The 17,908-nt window shown below is 43.2% G+C and overlaps 1 protein-coding gene and 1 long non-coding RNA gene across 14 annotated transcripts in view; one reads left to right on the top strand and one right to left on the bottom strand.

Annotated features, from left to right (window-relative positions):
* Positions 1-17,908, bottom strand: part of PHF20 (PHD finger protein 20) — a 190,082-nt gene that overhangs the window by 40,285 nt on the left and 131,889 nt on the right. For all 13 annotated transcript variants that reach the window (XM_075900752.1, XM_075900754.1, XM_075900761.1 and 10 more), the window contains one exon: positions 1,468-1,567. In XM_075900752.1, the coding sequence (XP_075756867.1) occupies positions 1,468-1,567 (100 nt within the window). The remainder of the gene's footprint in view (positions 1-1,467; positions 1,568-17,908) is intronic.
* Positions 6,897-16,067, top strand: LOC142818779 (uncharacterized). The gene is made up of 4 exons (XR_012896417.1): positions 6,897-7,676; positions 13,241-13,337; positions 13,682-13,765; positions 15,740-16,067. It is a non-coding gene; the product is annotated as an uncharacterized LOC142818779 (long non-coding RNA).

Below are 17,908 nucleotides of genomic sequence, written 5' to 3'. Positions count from 1 at the left end.
AACACAATGACAGTTTTCTAAGTAGCCAGAGTGGACACAGGCCAGAGTATGTAACACACAAACCCTTGAAGATACTGGGGACAGTGGAGAAGACAATCTCAAAGTTACTCCAAATTCTCACAATTGAGAGAGATGGGAAGAGAAGCCCCAAACCTCTCAACCCTTTCCCCAGCACGCCCCCCCCCCCCCCCGAAAACTAAGCATGATTAACTGAAGGAATTACCAAATCATAGATTGTAAAACCAGAAGGGACCAATGTGATCATATAGTCCATGGGTTCCCAAACTTGGAGGGGGGTGGGGTGGGGAGGGGAAGAAATTCCTTAAGCTGCTATTTTTGTTTTTCAGTCCCTGGTCAGTCCCCCCCCCTCCCCTTTTTTTGCTCAACAAGTTTGGCTGCTATGGGGGGGGGGGGAAGGGAGGAGAGAGAGAGAGAGAGAAGGCGTGAAAGTTTCTCAAAAATGGGGCATGATGCTGAAAAGTTTGGGAATCACTGATCTATCGCACAGGTCACAGAACTTCCCTGAATTAATTCCTGTATGAACCAGAGTAGAGATACAATTTCCAAAGCGGATTTTTTTAAAGATATGCGATGATGCAATCTGAATACTTTAGATTGTGCTCTATACAGAGAAATTTATTTTGACAAAATGAAAGAAGTGGATCACAAGTGCATTTCAGAGATGAAGAGGGGGAAGAGGAGAGATAGTGATGGCTATTAGGAATTTAGCCAGCAGGAGGCTGTTTCATGATGTAGGATTACCATCAGGTTTAAAAGGAGTCTACAGGACTGCTGGTGATGAGCCAGTCAAAGCCATCAAAATAGGCATATTTAAAATAAAAGTGGTGATTTGTAACTCAGTCAGGCACATGTTCCACCACACTGATGCATGCTCAGAGGCCTGTGTGGGGAAATATTGTCATAAATATTACATATGCAATATTAAATTATTCCATTTTATTCTATTTACCATCTTTAACATTACTTAATTCAACATTATTTCAATTAATGGCTTTGGTTAACTAAATTCAAACTATAGCATTACTAAAGTTGCACAATACTTAGTCAACAACAATTTACCATTAGTTTTAAACAAGTTTAAAACTCTCAAGAGATAGAAAAATTAGATAATTCAACCTGTATTTGAGTTAAAGAGTACTCCCCAAATTAAATCCACATTTTTAGCAAAATATATGTTCTATGCAGAGTATCTTTACAATTATACAAAGTTAATCCTAACTCCTATTACGATTTCAAATAAAGTATTTCCGCAATATTTACTGAACAATGACAAATAAAAGTAAATTAAATTCACGTAAAAAAATCCAATGTAAAAGTAACAGACAAACGAACAGGGCAGAAATTAGTGACATAAGAACACAAACTATACACATTGGTTTTTTATATTAATTAAAAAATATAAAATTACTACATTAGAAGTGTCTGTAACCTTAGAAATCTTTGTACCTGGAGGATCTTGGCAAATATAGCAGGTATATTTCTCAGGTACATTATCTTCCAGTAAACCCATACAGACTCCATGCTGCCAGCACAGACACTCTTCACACTGTTTGAAGTCAAGAATTGCACATCAACAAATGAAACCTCAATACGTTTACCTCAGTCAGACTAATATATAGTTTCTGTATAACAAAAAAGCCAATACACTTAAGAGAAATATAGGCCTAGAAAAATGACACCATGATCCCATCTTATTTTAAGAATAGCAATTAAAAGATTAGAATTACAATGAAATTTCCACCTTTCCCATCATTTTTCATAAAATCATAATGATTTTAGAGTGAAATTAGAGATAATAAGTAGCAAACTGATACCCCCAGAAATCAAAATCCTCTAGCCGGTGAGCATGTACAGCCAGTTTTGTTGCAGTCATGTTGGTCCCAGGGTATTAAGACAACAAGATGGGTGAGATAATGTCTTTCACTGGACAAACTTCTGTTGACCAGATCTGCAGAAGAGCTTTATGTAGCTCAAAAGCTTGTGTCTTCATAATCAGAAACTGGTCCAGTAAGAGATATTACCTTATCCACACAGAGCATAGTCAGCCACAATACAAGTTCAGGCATCCCTATCAATGGAGTTAAAAGTGAGAGGATACCAGAGTCTCCCTCCATTTGATCCTTGTTCAGAGCATCACAATCCAGGTAATCCACAATCACAATAATATCGAAGGTGAAGATACTTTAAATGCAGAGACATGCAAGGCTGGTGGTTTAACCTGAAAGTTAACCGGTATTAAAGAGGCAAAATTTTCCAGTGCAGATAAGGCTGCAGCTGCCTTATCCTCCTCTCCCCCCTTTTTAAAAACCATGAAAAGTAGCCCAACTGCAATTTCCAAACAGCGCCTAGAAGTTACCACTAGTCCCGCTTATACCGCCTCAAAGGGGTACCAAGAATGTTACATATAGATAAGGTAACCAAGTCTCTGGTCCAAGGACTTTCTACTTTAAGTTTGGTAATCAAAAATACAGTGGAAGTGGGACCAAACTGGTTAACTAAATTCAAACTATAGCGTTACTAAAGTTGCACAACATTTACAGGACTGTGTCATAGTTCTGAATGCCTTCTTTTATATAGGCCTGTTAGAGAGGCACAAGAGGAAGAACCCTTCCTGATTGTCCCTAATTCCCTGCATTACTCTACAGGATGTGCCAACAGGAACAAAAAAGTATGTTTTTCTGTCCAATTAGCTCAACTAAAGAGTTACCACCCTCCATGTGATTTCCCCCACCCACACTCTCCAGTTCTTTCCCGTGATCCACCCCACATCACCGGCAGGAGGGGAGAGAGCACCCCTCCTCAGGTTCATCAGACTTTCGAACTGCAGTGGCGAACGAAGCAGAATGGGGGGGCCATTGGCAACTCCATGCTGCCAGCTCACCCAGCGTGGCTCTACTGCCCCAGCCCTTCCACACAGCAGCTCCGCCAAAGGACACAACTCGGGAGGGGCAGTACAGCCATGCTGGAGAAGCTGTTGGCATTCTGCTTTTTTCCCCGCTGCAGTTCCCGGGAGAGCCCTGAATTGCAGGGCTCCCCTGGGAACCACAGCAGGGAAAGGATCAGAACATGGGGCCTCTGAGGGTGTGTCTAGACTACAGTTTTGTCGACAAAAGTGGACTTTTGTCGACAAAACTATACCTGCGTCCACACTACCGCTGAGTTCTGTCAACATAACGTCGACAGAACTCAGCAGTTTTGTCGACGTATGTAAACCTCATTTTACGAGGAATAACACCTTCTGTCGACAGAGTTTCTGTCGACAGAAGGTGTTATTGAATGGAAACTGTCCTTTGCGCCCAGACTACCATGTCGACAAAAGCAGCTTGCTTTGTCGACAGAACTCAATGTAGTCTGGACGCGCTTTGTCGACAGAAGCCTGTAGTCTAGACATACCCTGAGTGCCCCACACTGGCAGTTCCTCCTATGCAGCTTGATTGCTCCAAGCCCTGCTCTCAGCCCTGTCCTCCAGAGACCCTGTGTGGAAGGGCGGTGTGTGGTACACCCACAATGGAGGAGCTGCCACCATGGAGCAGCTAGACAACTTCACATTCTGCTTCTCCTCGTTTTTCCAGTACTGGCTATACCATCTTGCTGGCATAGCATACTTACGTACTGCCTACCCGCACTGCTTGCCACAAAGTATGTTTAGAATAGAATTGTGGGCCTGTTTGGAGAGAATTCATTCCCAATTAACTCAGGCTATACTTTTGTCAACTTAGAAACTACACCAATGTCTGTAGCTTATTCCTGCAAGAAAAACCCCTCTAGACTAGACATGAGGGACATCCCTGGGGGGGACAGGGCCTGTAGCAGAAGTGATGAGCATATCACTTTTGACACTTGTGACTGTTTGCAGGTCCTCCCAAAGCACGAGGCCCAGTTTCACCATACACTAGGGACTACTCTGCTAGACATAGTCTTTGGTATGTATCTTCCATCTATGGCTAGAACACATCACTGCAAAGCACATTAGAAAGCACGAGCAGATTCAGAAGTCCCAACTTCATGGTTAGGTCCTGTGACCATGGTGCAGAGAAGACTATGAAAAGAGGGTATGGGCCGAGAAGTGGAGTGGGCCTGTGGAAGAGCAGAGACTCTTGCCCATTGTCCCCCAAACAGACTGCAACACCCACACACCCTGCCTCCAAGCAGGTGGTGATTAAGGAGAGTCTCTCCCACAAAAGAGGGAGAAAAGAAAAGGCATTTCTTCACCCTAAGTACTGGAGGGGAAGAGTGGTGGAAAGAAGAGGAAGGAGACAGGCAAGTCAAGGATGAGATGAGAGTGTTTGTAGCCAGACAGGAACCCCCCTTGTAACATCCATTTTTGCTTGCCTGGAGCATACAGGGCACACAGAACAGAAGGCCCAGGTTGCTGTGACCGTGAATGGCTGTAACAGAGATACGCCAATTGCTGACCAAGAGGCTGCCAAGGAGTGTCCTTGACTTAACCCATATTGATACGAACACACAGCCGTCCGCGGGGGGAGGAATCTCTCGCCCAGTAAAAAAAAAAAAGTCTCGTACGCACAATTTAGTTCTCTCTCTCTTGTAAGTGTAAATTAACTGGCACCACAAAATGGACCAGTACAATTCGGCATCTTAGATAAGAAAGAGGATACGGACCCCCAGGGGTATAAAGATGGGTCCAGCAGCACATTTTCTCTGAGTGTCAATCTACCATCTATCTGCTGGTCGGGTTAGGTGTTTGATCTCCCGAAGTTCCAGAGGGGACGCCCACCTCGTATTCGTCTTTCCTAGGAATTGAGAGACCGGCCCTGGCCTGACACGCTGGAGTCGAGAGGCACAGAAAGGGGTAAAAATTGTACCTGGATGTGGTCCTTTGTTTAAGTATATATATATATATATACATAGTGTTAGAGCTCTTTAAAGATTAAGCTGTCACTTGGTACCATTATTTCTATTTTCTATCTTTACCTTTTTCCTGTAACCATTTTTAAAATCTATATTTATATTTGCTAGCATTTAAGAAATAGAGCAATAGCCATTGTAACCATATGCTTTTATAAGTCTTTTAATAAACCTGTAACTGTTTAAGCTTTAACCTGACCCCTTCAGTTGCTGTAATAGAACCAAGCACAATTTAAAAGAACTTCAGCCGGTCATAAAGGGACAGACATAGGGAGAGCTTGGGCCTTTGGATCTGTGTCACTCCCAGGTGACAAGATCCGTTGGGGCACCTTTTCAGCCTTTCCTAGGCTGCCCGCTGCGAAGAAACCCCTGTGTTCTAGCAGCTAAAATCTAAGGTGTAATAAGCTCTTCCTATATAACGGGGCGTCTGTTGGCCTGCTGGCCACCCTCTGCGACAGGACCCCGGTCCTAGCAGTAAAGACACGGACGTTAAATCTTTTCTCGGAAACACACACACACTGCCCTGACCGTCGGCTGACAGAATTGGCGTAGTCGGCAGGATTGTGCTATTGGTTCAGATACAGCAGTGTGAAGCCAGTCACGCTGGACATGGATTTTAGCTGTATAGAAAAAGAGTTTGCCCAAGAGGGATGGGGCAACCCTAAATGGGATAAAGAGATGTTAGGGAAAGACGCTTGCATCTGGCTGTTAAAGGGTGTGTGGCAAGCAGCCTGTACTAGCTACTGGAACTCAGAAGCAGAGCTGATAAGGGTGCAGAAAGAGAGATACGAACTCTGGGAGCAATGGCAGAACCTGGATACCCGGGTGCGAACCCTAAATAAGGACATGGAGCACCTACAGGAATGGCTCCTCCTGAGGCTAGAGAGGGGAAGGAGAAAGTAATTAATGGAGAAAAATGAGCTTTTGGAGCTGGCTTTAAAATTCTGCTAGCTCAAGCCCCCGCTCTCCCGCCTTCCACTGTAACCAAGATAAAACAGTACAGCATTCCAGCCGAAGCTATGGCTCCGGTCTGTGGACTAATAAAGATTTAGAAAAACGGGGAATCTTAATTCGTACCTACTCCCCGTATGATTTGCTCAGGAAGCATGCTCGATGGGAATGAGCCCCCACCCACAAGGAAGCTCTGAGATAGCTGGTAACGAGATATGCACTTATCAGTCTATGGGTCCGATTCACCCGAATGCCCCATTTCATTTGTACCTTACTGTGGGAAACACAGGGATGTTCTATGCTTTATGGCAAGAAGGAGAAGTGGTACCCCGCCGTCCCATACAGTTTGGCTCGAAGTTATGGCAGGGGTCACAGTCAAATTACTTGCCTTATAAAAAAGTGCTTCTGGCAACCTACACAGCACTAAGAGAAACAGAAGAGCTAACCCAAGCTCAAGCCATAACACTTCACACTCCTCTCCCAATCATTAAGCCCATATTGGAGAGAAAGGAGTTGCCACCGGGAATAGCCCAAAAGAAAATGACTGTCCAAAGATGAGCACTCTATTTACACCACAGACTCTGCTGCAGCATGGATGTTATGAAAACCCTGTACTGAGAAGTTTAAAATTAGTAATAGCTGACTGCAATAACACACAGTCAGATTTACCTACTGAAAGGAATCAGGAGGTGTGTGTGGAGCTAATTGGAAAGCCCACCCTCCTTACCAAATTGATACTGAACAAACCTGTGTCATCGGGAAAACTCATTTAGCAGAAATCAGGACGTATCATAAGAGGAAAAAGCATGTGAAGGTAAAAAGTGAACTCCGAGGGAGTGTAGAAAGAATTAACCGATTGTTGTAATATGTGAAGGGAAACCTGCTTTAAAAATGACACCTCGTTTCTTTGCAGCCTCTTTCTTAAGCACTGTGCAAACCATCTAGGCAAAGAAACAATCAAATGTAAACATTTGTCTACGGACACTTTGTTAAATCTGCAAAAGGAAAATTAAGGATTCTACTGAAACTTAATTGGTTAACTGCATAAGAGAATGAGCTCTATATATTGTAACTTTATTTTGTAGGTTTCAAATGAACTAGTTTTATTTTGTTTTGGACAATGTCCTCTTGCTTAAAATTGCAAACAGACAATGCACAGATTAGTTAGTGCTTCTGTTAGGCATTCAACTTTTAAGGTTAAATTTGCTCTCTAAGAAACCAAGTTATTGTTTTAAGAATCCAAACTCTGAAACTTCACTGTGTCTATGTTCAAGGCTGAGTTGATAATACTTTTGGCTTGCTCTCAGATCCAAGGTTGTGAGTGAGTGCAGACTGCCTTTCTGTTCTGAAGAAGTGTGAAACCAACTATCCCTCATAAGTAAGCCTGTAACATTGTACATATGATTCTTTTCAGGAAAATAAAAGCTTTTTGCTTGCTGGAACAGTAACTGGCCAACCAACACCTTGTGCTAAGGAAAAGCATTATAGCTTCACACATTAAGCCTGATCTGTGGTACAAGAGGGAAACTGAGGCATGTCACTGTTAGGGAGGGCTAGCAACTCTAAGGTAATTCATGGGAGTGGAAGGTCACGAGTACCGATAAAGCGCCCTTGTTCTAGGAAAGTTGTAGCTCACTCGCCCATAGAAGTGTTAAGGAGCTAGCTGTAACAGGTTCCCCTAGCAGATCTTAGGCAGTACTTTAAGTTATAATAGGCCACCCCGATGGGGGTAGAGATGTTTTCTTGTCTTTCAGATCATCAGAAAGCGCTGATGCCAGCTGAAGAAACAACAACCACCACCACCACCACCACCCATGGTTCTGTGTCATGACACAGTAAGTTTGTGGTCTGTCCAAGTTTGTCTTGTGTGTCTTAATTGTAATAAGCATTGCAAATAGTGTTGTGTGTAAGATATTGTTTTAATGAAAGGATAATTTGAGTAAAGCAGAAGCATCAATTTAAACCAACAAAATTCATAATTGGGCCCAATCAATTGGCAACTTTAAAATTCTGTGAAAGGATAATAGTTTGGTAATTGTTTAGGTTTGGAGAATGTTAACAATGTCTCCACAGATAAATAAAAAAGGAACTGGAAAGAAGCAAGGAGTGCATCATGTGAACAGAAAGACTGGGAGTGAGGTACCAGCCCTCTCCCCCACCGGATTGGTTTTACTTTAATAACTCTAGAGCACCAGAGATAATAAGAAATCTATAAGAAACAACACGAGCAAGTGGGACATCAGCATATTTAAGTAAAGATGCCCACAACAATGAGGAAACTAGTAACCTCACCATTGCAATAACAGCTACTTGCCCTGCTACTCATTGGTGCCTGATGCCTTAAAAAGGCCTCAAGAATTATGGAATTGCATGGGTTAACAATTAAACATCTGTGAACCACTTCACTTCATGAGACCCGCTCTAAGACCTCCTCCCACTGTCCTCTACCAATAGGGATGAGTTGGGGCATTATAGGAGCCCCCCCATGCAACTATAGTGCAATTGCATTAACTCAGGCCCCAGACCTAGGATCCCATGACAGTGCAGCATTAGGGGTCCAACCTCCATTCAAGAGGCGATCCAGGATCCGAGACGTATTACTTTGCAGTGTAGATGCAGCTCCATTTGACTCAGGGCCTGTGAATTATCCAGAGCTACCCCACAATTTCACAGAGCAATTTCTTTAGTCCTGTTAACAGATTATGCTTACTGGTTCCAATTAACTGGTAATCAGAAGGGGCTGGAGCAGCTCCCTACCTGCTGTGGGCAGAAGGCTGCTCTTGTCCAGAGCAACCCCTCTCTCTGAGGAACCCAGGGGCCCTGCAGGCAGGGACTGCACCAGAATCCAGAGCAGCCCCTGACTGCAGTCCAGCTTTCTGTGGACAGGGACTGCTCCAGAGGGGACTGGAAGCTGATGGCAGCCCCAGTGTCACCTAACATGAACCAGTTAACTGATGAATGGGAATTTACATCCCTAATAAGATGTACTACAACTGCATTTTTTGAAGTTACTGTAAAACTATCAAGTGTCCTTTGTTTCCACAAGCCAGAATGACAATATTGAACTAACCATGATAATTATAGGGTGGAGAAGACCTTGTCACTAACCTTCACCATCACTGCTTGAAAAGTACATTTCCCATGGAGGTCTGGGTTATTTTATATGTAAAGCTACTGGGAAATGTGTTTCAACAGCATGATGGCAATGCCTATATTATGTAAATAATACCTAATAATAATTGCCAAATGAAACCATTTTCCAACCTGCTTACAAAGGGCCTGATCCGATTTAATTTTAAGCTAGGATTGGGCCCAAAGCAATCTGTTATTACCCAAGAAGATCCAGTAAAGATTTAGTCACTCTTCAAAAACAAAGAGGATCAATCAGTAAAAGACCCAGTGCCTGACAGAGGTGATCTTTGAAGAAAATTGGAGAGAGTTTGAATTGACTTCTGACAGCAGCACTTTCAGGACATGAGGTCTTGAGCACAGGTTTCACGTTGTGTGTCAGAATAACTCAGAAATGCGTTGTCACAGGAAACTCCACAGCAAACTCCATTCAGGTCTAGGCAGAGTGCAGCCCAAAGCCCTTGAAGCAGCAAGTGAAAACATCTCATCTCTTCAGCGCTCACAAGGGGCTTGTTTACTCAAGACATACAAGTGATGACAGTCCTCTCTGGAGAGAGGTGATACATCCCGCCCGCCTCTCTGTGGATGCACCAAATGCTTTCATGTGGCATCTTAAGACACTATTTAAATCATCAACTGCTTGGATGAGGAAGACTCAAAGAGTCTGTCCATCATCCACATTGGAGTGACACGGTGATTGCACTGCCGTGGTAACAGACCCATCCTCTCTGTTGGCTCTCCTGGAGCAGCAGGGAGCCTGGGGAGGTCTCTCAGGGGGAAAGGTTGGGGGTTCTCAACCTTTTTGGCCTGTGGACCACCTGGTTCATAGCAAACCTTTCTGAGGACCACCAGTTGCTAATGGAAACTCACCATTAATTACATAATTATGCCCAAATCATTTTGCTAGTGCTGCAGCTAAGGAGAATGATTTAATTTAAATTATTAAGCCTTTTAACTTTCTCATGTTAGTTTATCCAAGTCCAGCTGAGCCAAGTGCTGGTTCCTGGCACCCCCCCTGCAAATTACTTGCTTTCATGTGCACCCAACAGGCACAGCCTCTGGCTGCTCCTATTGGCAGATTCCCGAGCTGCAGGGACAAGCTGCAGGAATTGTACGACTCCTATTCTCTAGCCAATGGGAAACAGTAGCGCACAGCTGCTTCTAGCTGCCTTTGGAGTCTCTGGGCTTTTCAGGATATTTCAGAGCTTCATGGGGACACCAGGACAGGAGATTGAAAATCAGGACTGTCCCAGAAAATATGGGATGGACGGTCAGCATACCTATTGCTGCACAGCAGCAGACCTGCACCAATGGGAGATTTTAGGGAGCATGCTAGGGTAGACTATAGGATTATTATTATCAATCACACACAAAACATTTTCAAATAGAAGTGGTTTTTAGCTTATACACCTTAACTGGATGTAAAGCAGACAGTGAAAAAGCAGAAAGACAGATTAACAAGTATAAAAGTATAAAAGGAAAGAAAAATAAAAAGATCAGGATACATAATAGAAATACATTACTTTTGTTTCAAAGTTTATAGCAAGTTTATAATAATGATAAAAATACACATAGAAAGGTACTTAGTTGGAGTTCACATACTGAATCAGGAGATATCAGAGCATGCGATTGTGGAATAAAGCAGGGTGCAGAGATGATGCTCAAGAGCCCAGTATCACTACAGAAGACCAACGGTAAACCTGTTTTGGCATTAGATGTTTTTACAATACTGATGCTGGCCTCCTGATATTTTAAAAATACATGTATGCAACAGATATAAATGAGGAATACTCAAAGCATATATGGCCTCAGAGGCAAAATACTAACTACAGAATTTAAGATAACCCGTTAAAGTGAATGTTTTGACACATCTTAAAATCTTCTAAAACGTGAAAAGTTGCCCCAGATATTTCAGCACTAATTGTTGTCCAGACCTTACCATGATGATGTACACCCAAGAAGAAAGGGTGATCAGTGTAAAAACTAAACTGCTGCCTATGTAGTGCCAACAAAAAAAATCTTGTGGCCCTCCAGAATTAAAGAGACCACAATGAAGCTCCCGTGACATTTTGATGCAGGTCCATATTTAAATAGATTGTTTCAGTTCTAGTACTATTAACTTAGTAATTCTTGCTATACAAATGTACTATTTAAATCTATATGCATCCACCTTTCTATAATTGTTGTTTTCAGACACATGGTGAAAAAATTATACTATATATTAAATGATACATGGTACAGTTGAAGCCTTAACTTTTTGCACTTTCTGTTACTGGGCCTAATCCTGCTCTAACTGAAGTAGGTGGTTTATTGTCAGTTTCAAAGTGAGCTGTACCAGACCTTTCATTATTTTAACTGTGCCAATATTAAGATTATATACAATCTTGTATGTAATATTTTTGTAAAGAAAATGAAGCTATTGTCAGTGCTTAATGGCACTATGCTACTTAGAAATTAACAGAATGGGGAAGTGAATATTACTTGTAATTCTGCCTTTAAAAATAAGAGCTTACAGAATGCCCAGGTCTTGTGCTCCGAGTGACAGTCATACTGCCCTAGCTCTTACGTCTTTGATGGCACAAGGGCTTCCTAGAACATGTAAGCTCCAACAAGCAAGCAACACAAGTCCCAGAAAATTCTAGCCAGTTCCTTTCAAAGGGGCACGAATGGATAGCATTGTGTCACATTCTAATTGACAAGAGAGCTCACATTTAAAAAAACCCACAACTTCCACCAGGAGGGATGGAGAAGTCTTCAATGAGCTCTTAGCAGGTAGATAATGAGACACCTCAAAGCTCAACTTCCAAACTCTGGGGTAAGGTAGAGGTGTGAGTGAGAATCAGTGAAGGGATATTGTCAAAACCACAGGTCTGCACACAAGTAGTTTTTTGTTCTTTAAAGTTACCAACTGCAGAGTATTTTCACTCTTTTAGACTAAGTGGCTTGGGGAATGACCCAGATAAAAAATAATTAGAACGCTCCAAGAAAGCATCAAAAGGAGGTTGGTAACCAAAAAAAGAGCCTCCTGTCTTCTCCTTCAGAACCTCAATAGTATAATAAAAACTAGATACACGGCACCAAAGGATGCACCTTTCTACAACAAAAACTTTCAAAAGTCAGCCAACTTGAACAGAAGACGCCATATGTAAATCCAGACACACTCATATGTAATCTTCTGTTATGCAATTCTCCAGACAACACAACCATTAAGAATCCAGGCAATTACTAATTATTTCAATGCTGATCATTTTAGGACAACCTGAAGCTAACTAATGTGTATCTCACTACCCACAGCTTCATACGTGTTCTCAAGTCTGACTGTTAAGGATGTTAAAATGCAGTTATTTGTGTAAATGTGTAACCACTGAATTGTTTAGCTGTTAAAACACATTTACACGGGGGGCAGGGGGACGGAATGTGTTTTTAAGCCAGGTCCCCATCAGCATGGGCTCCTATTACCCCCCACCCCTGCATGCTGCTGCTTCTGTATCAGAGGCAGTAGAATGAGGGGAGGGGGGAAAGTCAGCTCTACATATGCCAGCTCCAGCCTACCCCCCAGCCCCAGATACAGAGGCAGCAGGTGTGTGGGTGTTATATGTAACCATAAAGGTTCACCAATGAGCCCAGGCTCATCGGTGAACTGTGTACTCTGAAACATGTTCACATCCTCACTAAGTATGCTATGCAGGTGCTATAACCCCGCATCCACCAATAATTATGACAATGCAGTCAGAGGTCATGAATAAAAAAATCTGTTGCAAATCAAAGACTGAAGAGACACAAAAGGCTAGTTAATTTAATATTAACATAAAATACATGTTACTGTACTGATTGCATTATTCAATTATATATTATATTTGTAAAAATGGAAAGATAACAATAGTGATCATTTTTGAAGTATACTATGTCTACAGATTCCAATTTATGGGAGGTGAAGATTTGGCATTGCTGAGCTTCAAAAACATTTTAGAAAGCAGCCCTAACTGGGACTGCATAAGCACCCTCTAGAGGTACCTAATTTTTACAACAGTGATTAAAAAACAATTTAAAAGCAAAAAGAGGATAATATGCTGGCAGATATACACTTTGGCTGAAGACAAGGAGAGACCAGAAATGTTTACTACAGTAAAATGTCTATGTTAGACAATATGAAAACAGTCTGCAGAGACATTTTATCTGATACTCCTGGTGAAACCTCTCCCACTTATGAGAAAAATATTTAACATGTAGGTTTTTTTAGACACTAATAGGATTTTCCTCATTTCCACAGTACAAGTCAGGTCAATCAGCATCCTATTATCCAAGATGAGGGGACACAGCATGCAAAAGCCTTCCTGGGTCAAGATGTCTGATATTACTGGTAGGAGGTATGGAATTTTCCATCCAGTCTGATGAGACATGGATACAAATATTACCTGGCACAAGCTAAGGCAATCAATATAACCTAGGACTGGTAAGGAAGCAGTGGCAGCAAAATATAGTAAACTTACCTACCAAAAGAACCCAGGAACCAAATCTTAGAGCTCTAAGCCACAGTGCTCAGAATCTGTTGAGATTCTCCCCATATCTCCTGGTGACCTCCAAGCTTGTCCACATTAGCAGTAGTAAAGATTTTGGTTAAAGGATCTCTCTCCCAGGCAACCCAAAATGTAAATAAAATCACTAGCTTTTTTCCATCATTTAACTTGTATCCATTTTCAATATTGTTTAGGCTCAAGAAAAACAAAAGTCCACAACCCTCTGAGTCAGGATCAAACAAAAACAATCTCTGATCTTCACTGCTTCAAAGGTTAAGGTAAGCAAAAGATCTCAAAATGCATTGCCTAAGGATTAAAACAGTCTCTAATTAAAGACATGAGACATTCAGAACCCTGAGGTATTTAAAAGGCAGACAGCCAGCTTCCCTCAAAGCTTCCAACAGACAAGACATCACCTGATTTTCCTCTTTCTCCGCCTATGTACCAAACTGGTTCCTGCAAGGTTAATGAGACTCAGCTAGTTTTAAACCCTGCTCATTAATCCATATGTCCCACTACACATAACGTCCTCTCTCAGTTTAAGGATTCCTAATCCATGCAAGTCCTATCCCAGAGACACAGATGTTGGCATCTCAGACTGAGGTGTAGTTTTTTCTGCCACCCTGAACTTGGGGAGAAAAGCCTGCAGTGTTTTCCATACTTTAAGAACATAAGAATGGCCATAATGGGTCAGACTAAAGGTCCATCTACAAGGGTAATCCTGTCTGCCGACAGTGGCCACTACCAGATGCCCCAGAGGGTGGGAACACAATAGGTAATCATCACATGATCCTTCTCCTGTCATCCATTCTTCAGCAATTTACCTGAAATAGGATGCAAGGACATATAAAGGGCTTCCAAACAAGTTTGAATGTTGAGAATAGAAGCTAATTCAACCCCAGCTGTCTTAGTTAAGGGCTTTAAACTTTTGAGGGAACAGAGATACTGGATTCTCTAGAGCAGTGGTCTCCAACCTTTTTACACCGAAGATCACTTTTTAAATCTCAGAACAGGCGAAGATCTACCACCCCGCCCCTTGCTTGAAGCCCCGCCCTCTCTATTTTCCTCCTGTCCATCACTTGCTATCCCCAACCCTTACTCACACACTCTGATACACAGTTTATTTTTAAATTATGCGATATATAAAATTAAAATCACGTGTTTATAGTTATGAAATAAATGGTCTGTTTTTTATTCATGCTATTGAAATCTAAAATGAAGCATTTATAATTATACATTTTGTGGGGACAGAGTTCTGCGGTTGGGGGCAGAGGAGAGGGAACAGGGTGCTGGGAAGGGAGAGGACAGGGTGCCAGTGGGGACAGCGTTCAGGGAATGGGGACAGCGTTCGGGGAATGGGGACAGCGTTCGGGGAATGGGGACAGGGGAGTACGGACAGGGTGCCAGTGGCAGCAGAGAGTCCCCTGCATCTGCCTCCACCCAGGATTCTCTTCCCCCGCCACTCAGAGGGAAGCCAGCACATGCCTCCTTCAGTGCCCGACTCCCCCTTCTCCACCCCCCTCGCGGGGAAGGGAAAACCCTCGCATGCCTGCCACGGGGCCAAGGCCCCCCTTACACGGCGTGGCCCTGCCCATCCCCTCTCCTCCCACAGCACGGCCAACCCCCGCGGGAACCTGCCCCAGGGCCAAACCACCCTCCCGCGGCGCAGCGCGGCCAACCCCCTCCTGCAGCATGGCTAATCCCCACGGGCGCCTGCCCCGGGGGCAAACCCCCCTTCCACAGCGGGGCCCGGCCCAGCCCAGCCAACCCCCGCCCTTCCCTCCCGCAGCATGGCCAACCTCCACAGGCACCTGCCCAGGGGCCAAACCCCCCTTCCACAGGGTGGCCCGGCCCAGCCCAGCCACCCCCCCCACTCCGGGCAACCCCCGCCCTACCCTCCCGCAGGGTGGCCAACCCTAGCGGGTGCCTGCCCCGGAGCCAACCCCCGCTCCCACAGCGCAGGGAAGCCTCCACACTCCTCCTCCGGGGCCGACACCCCCTCCCCCAGCACACAACAGAGCTGTGGGAGGGAAGCAGCCCGCGCACTTCTGGAACTCCCGGAAGTGACGTGGGCTTCAGACAGGACTTCCGTCCACCCTGCGGGAAGCCGGCACTACACTAGAGGTAGGTAGTGGGGCTTCTCGGGGGTGGAGGAAAAATGGGGGGTGGGGTTGCCCGAATGCCTCACGATCGACGGATTGGTGTCCACGGCTCTAGAGCACAGTAACTGTCTTTCTGTTCCTCTGTTGCAGAGATGTATCCAGCCTCTGAAGAATTCTCCCCATTAGCAAGCTAATACTTATCCCCACACAACCTGCTGCATTGATAAGGGTAATACAGGATTTGCAGTAATGCCAGTGTCAGACCAGCTTGCCTTCTACAGATTAATCCTATGTGTAAGGCACAGATATCCATGCTGTAATAAAAACAGTGGTCCCATACAACTAAGTGCTCAGACATAAGGGATGAGTGTTGACCCTGGTGTCAATATGACACTATAGGACTAACCTGAAACTCTTTAGTATTTCTGTCAACATGCACTGCGTCTCCAAATGTTGCTCTCTACTTGCAACAGGAGTATCAGAAGGGTAGCTATGTTCGTCTGTAACTATAAAAAATGAAGAGTCCTGTAGCACCTTAGAGACTAATCTGTGTGCGCGCATGCACACACACGCACACAGAGAGAGAGGGAGAATCATGAGCTTTTTTGTGGGCAAACTCCACTTGCTCAGATGAGCAGAACTGAGAGAAAAGGGGAGCCCTCACAATTTATAACAGAAAAAGAAGGGACAGGGGAAAGTACCTGTCAATTGTAGTGCCAGTGCAAAGTAGGCTGAGTGGGCTGGAAGGGTCTCATAGTTAGCTTTTGATGTCAATTGGGTGTTGAAGGAAAGCAGGTCGGCAATTAACAGCTCACAATACTATTTATATATTTTTGCTAGTCTCTAAGGTGCTTCAGGACTACTTGTTCCTGGATAGTGTATTTAGAGCCTCTGGTGCAAGAATGTTCAAGTCAAAGATAATTCACCAAAATGACAGCTAGCTCTCAGAACCTCCTGAACTACAGTTTTCATTAGATGAGTGGGAGCTCAGCCACTGACGTGGCACATGAATGCACCAAGTATATCAAAGCATGTCCACTTGGAGACCTCTGCTTTAAAATGGATTTAATAAAACAGATCTGCTAGATCAGTATCAACAAAAATGACAACACGCCAAAATTATGGGCATCTGTGATGGTGGCCTCCAGAACTGATAATCCTATCAAAGCATATACAACCCATATACCTAGTCACATTGACACCAAGTTCCTCTCCCAGGTGCAGAGCACACCAGCCTCAGATATATTCAAGCCAGTCAAAAGCTTTCAAATTGTTCTACTTTTTTCCATCTGACTTTATAATTCTGCTAGGAGAAAAAGAACAGTCAAAATAATGACTAATCAACAAAGCAAGAAAAAACGTAACAGGAGATAAAATACTACATCGAGGACAATTATGAGTGAATAAGCTGTGCAGACTTGACTTGAAGACTTGTGAACAAGCCAAACTAATTAAAGGAGTTTGGGGGATTCAAGAGTGAGCCAAGGAAGCTTCAAAATATTCCTAAAATCCACAATTTCCCCAAAAGGGAGTAAAGAGGCCTTTAATAACTCATGTTCAACGCCTAAAGTATCAGCAATCCAAATCATTCAAGTGCCTGTCAGGCGCTTTTTTACTGACTGAAGTTAGTAGGGAACTGGTGAAAGGGTCAGTAGTTGGTGTACATTCAGTACGTATGGCTCTCCTGACAACGTATGTGTGCTTCAGAGGATCCAAGCACTGAAGTTCTGGGAGCTTTCTGAAGACCCAAGTGTGGAATCTTATGCTGATATTTATAAATAAAGGGAAAGTTCCACATTTGCTGCTGCTATTGTGTGGCCCAAGACAGGGTGTGGCCAGATCTTCAAATAAGTGAACAATCATAATGTGCAAAGTATTACATAATGCATCAGAAACTGCAGGACCTTCTCCATCCAAAAGATCAGATTCTACTTCAAAAATATTTAAAAAAAAAGAAAAAAAAACAAACTTTTTTCCTGCCCTGATTTCAAAAAATGTTTTAGGGGATTTTACTAAAGCATTTAAGCATATCCCAGATGTAAACTGAGTCAAACACTGACTATCTGTACTTGTTCATCTTTTTTGACTGGGCAATGTACAGTGAACATACACTGTGATCAGGTGATGCTTTTGAAGCTATTCAGATAAATAGCTTCTGAGAATGCTCAGACGTTTGGGGAAGGTTTCAAATCAATTGGTTAACATTTTTACTTTAAAATATTTATTCTCTAACCTAGCAGACACATCTTCAAAGAGAACTATATCCATGACAAGTTAAAAACTTGAACCATTTTTGATACAGCTCTATTTTAAAAAGTA

This window comes from Pelodiscus sinensis, chromosome 18 (genome assembly GCF_049634645.1).
Source record: "Pelodiscus sinensis isolate JC-2024 chromosome 18, ASM4963464v1, whole genome shotgun sequence".
Taxonomy (NCBI): Eukaryota; Metazoa; Chordata; order Testudines; family Trionychidae; genus Pelodiscus; species Pelodiscus sinensis.
This window is presented reverse-complemented; position numbering and strand designations above follow the sequence as displayed.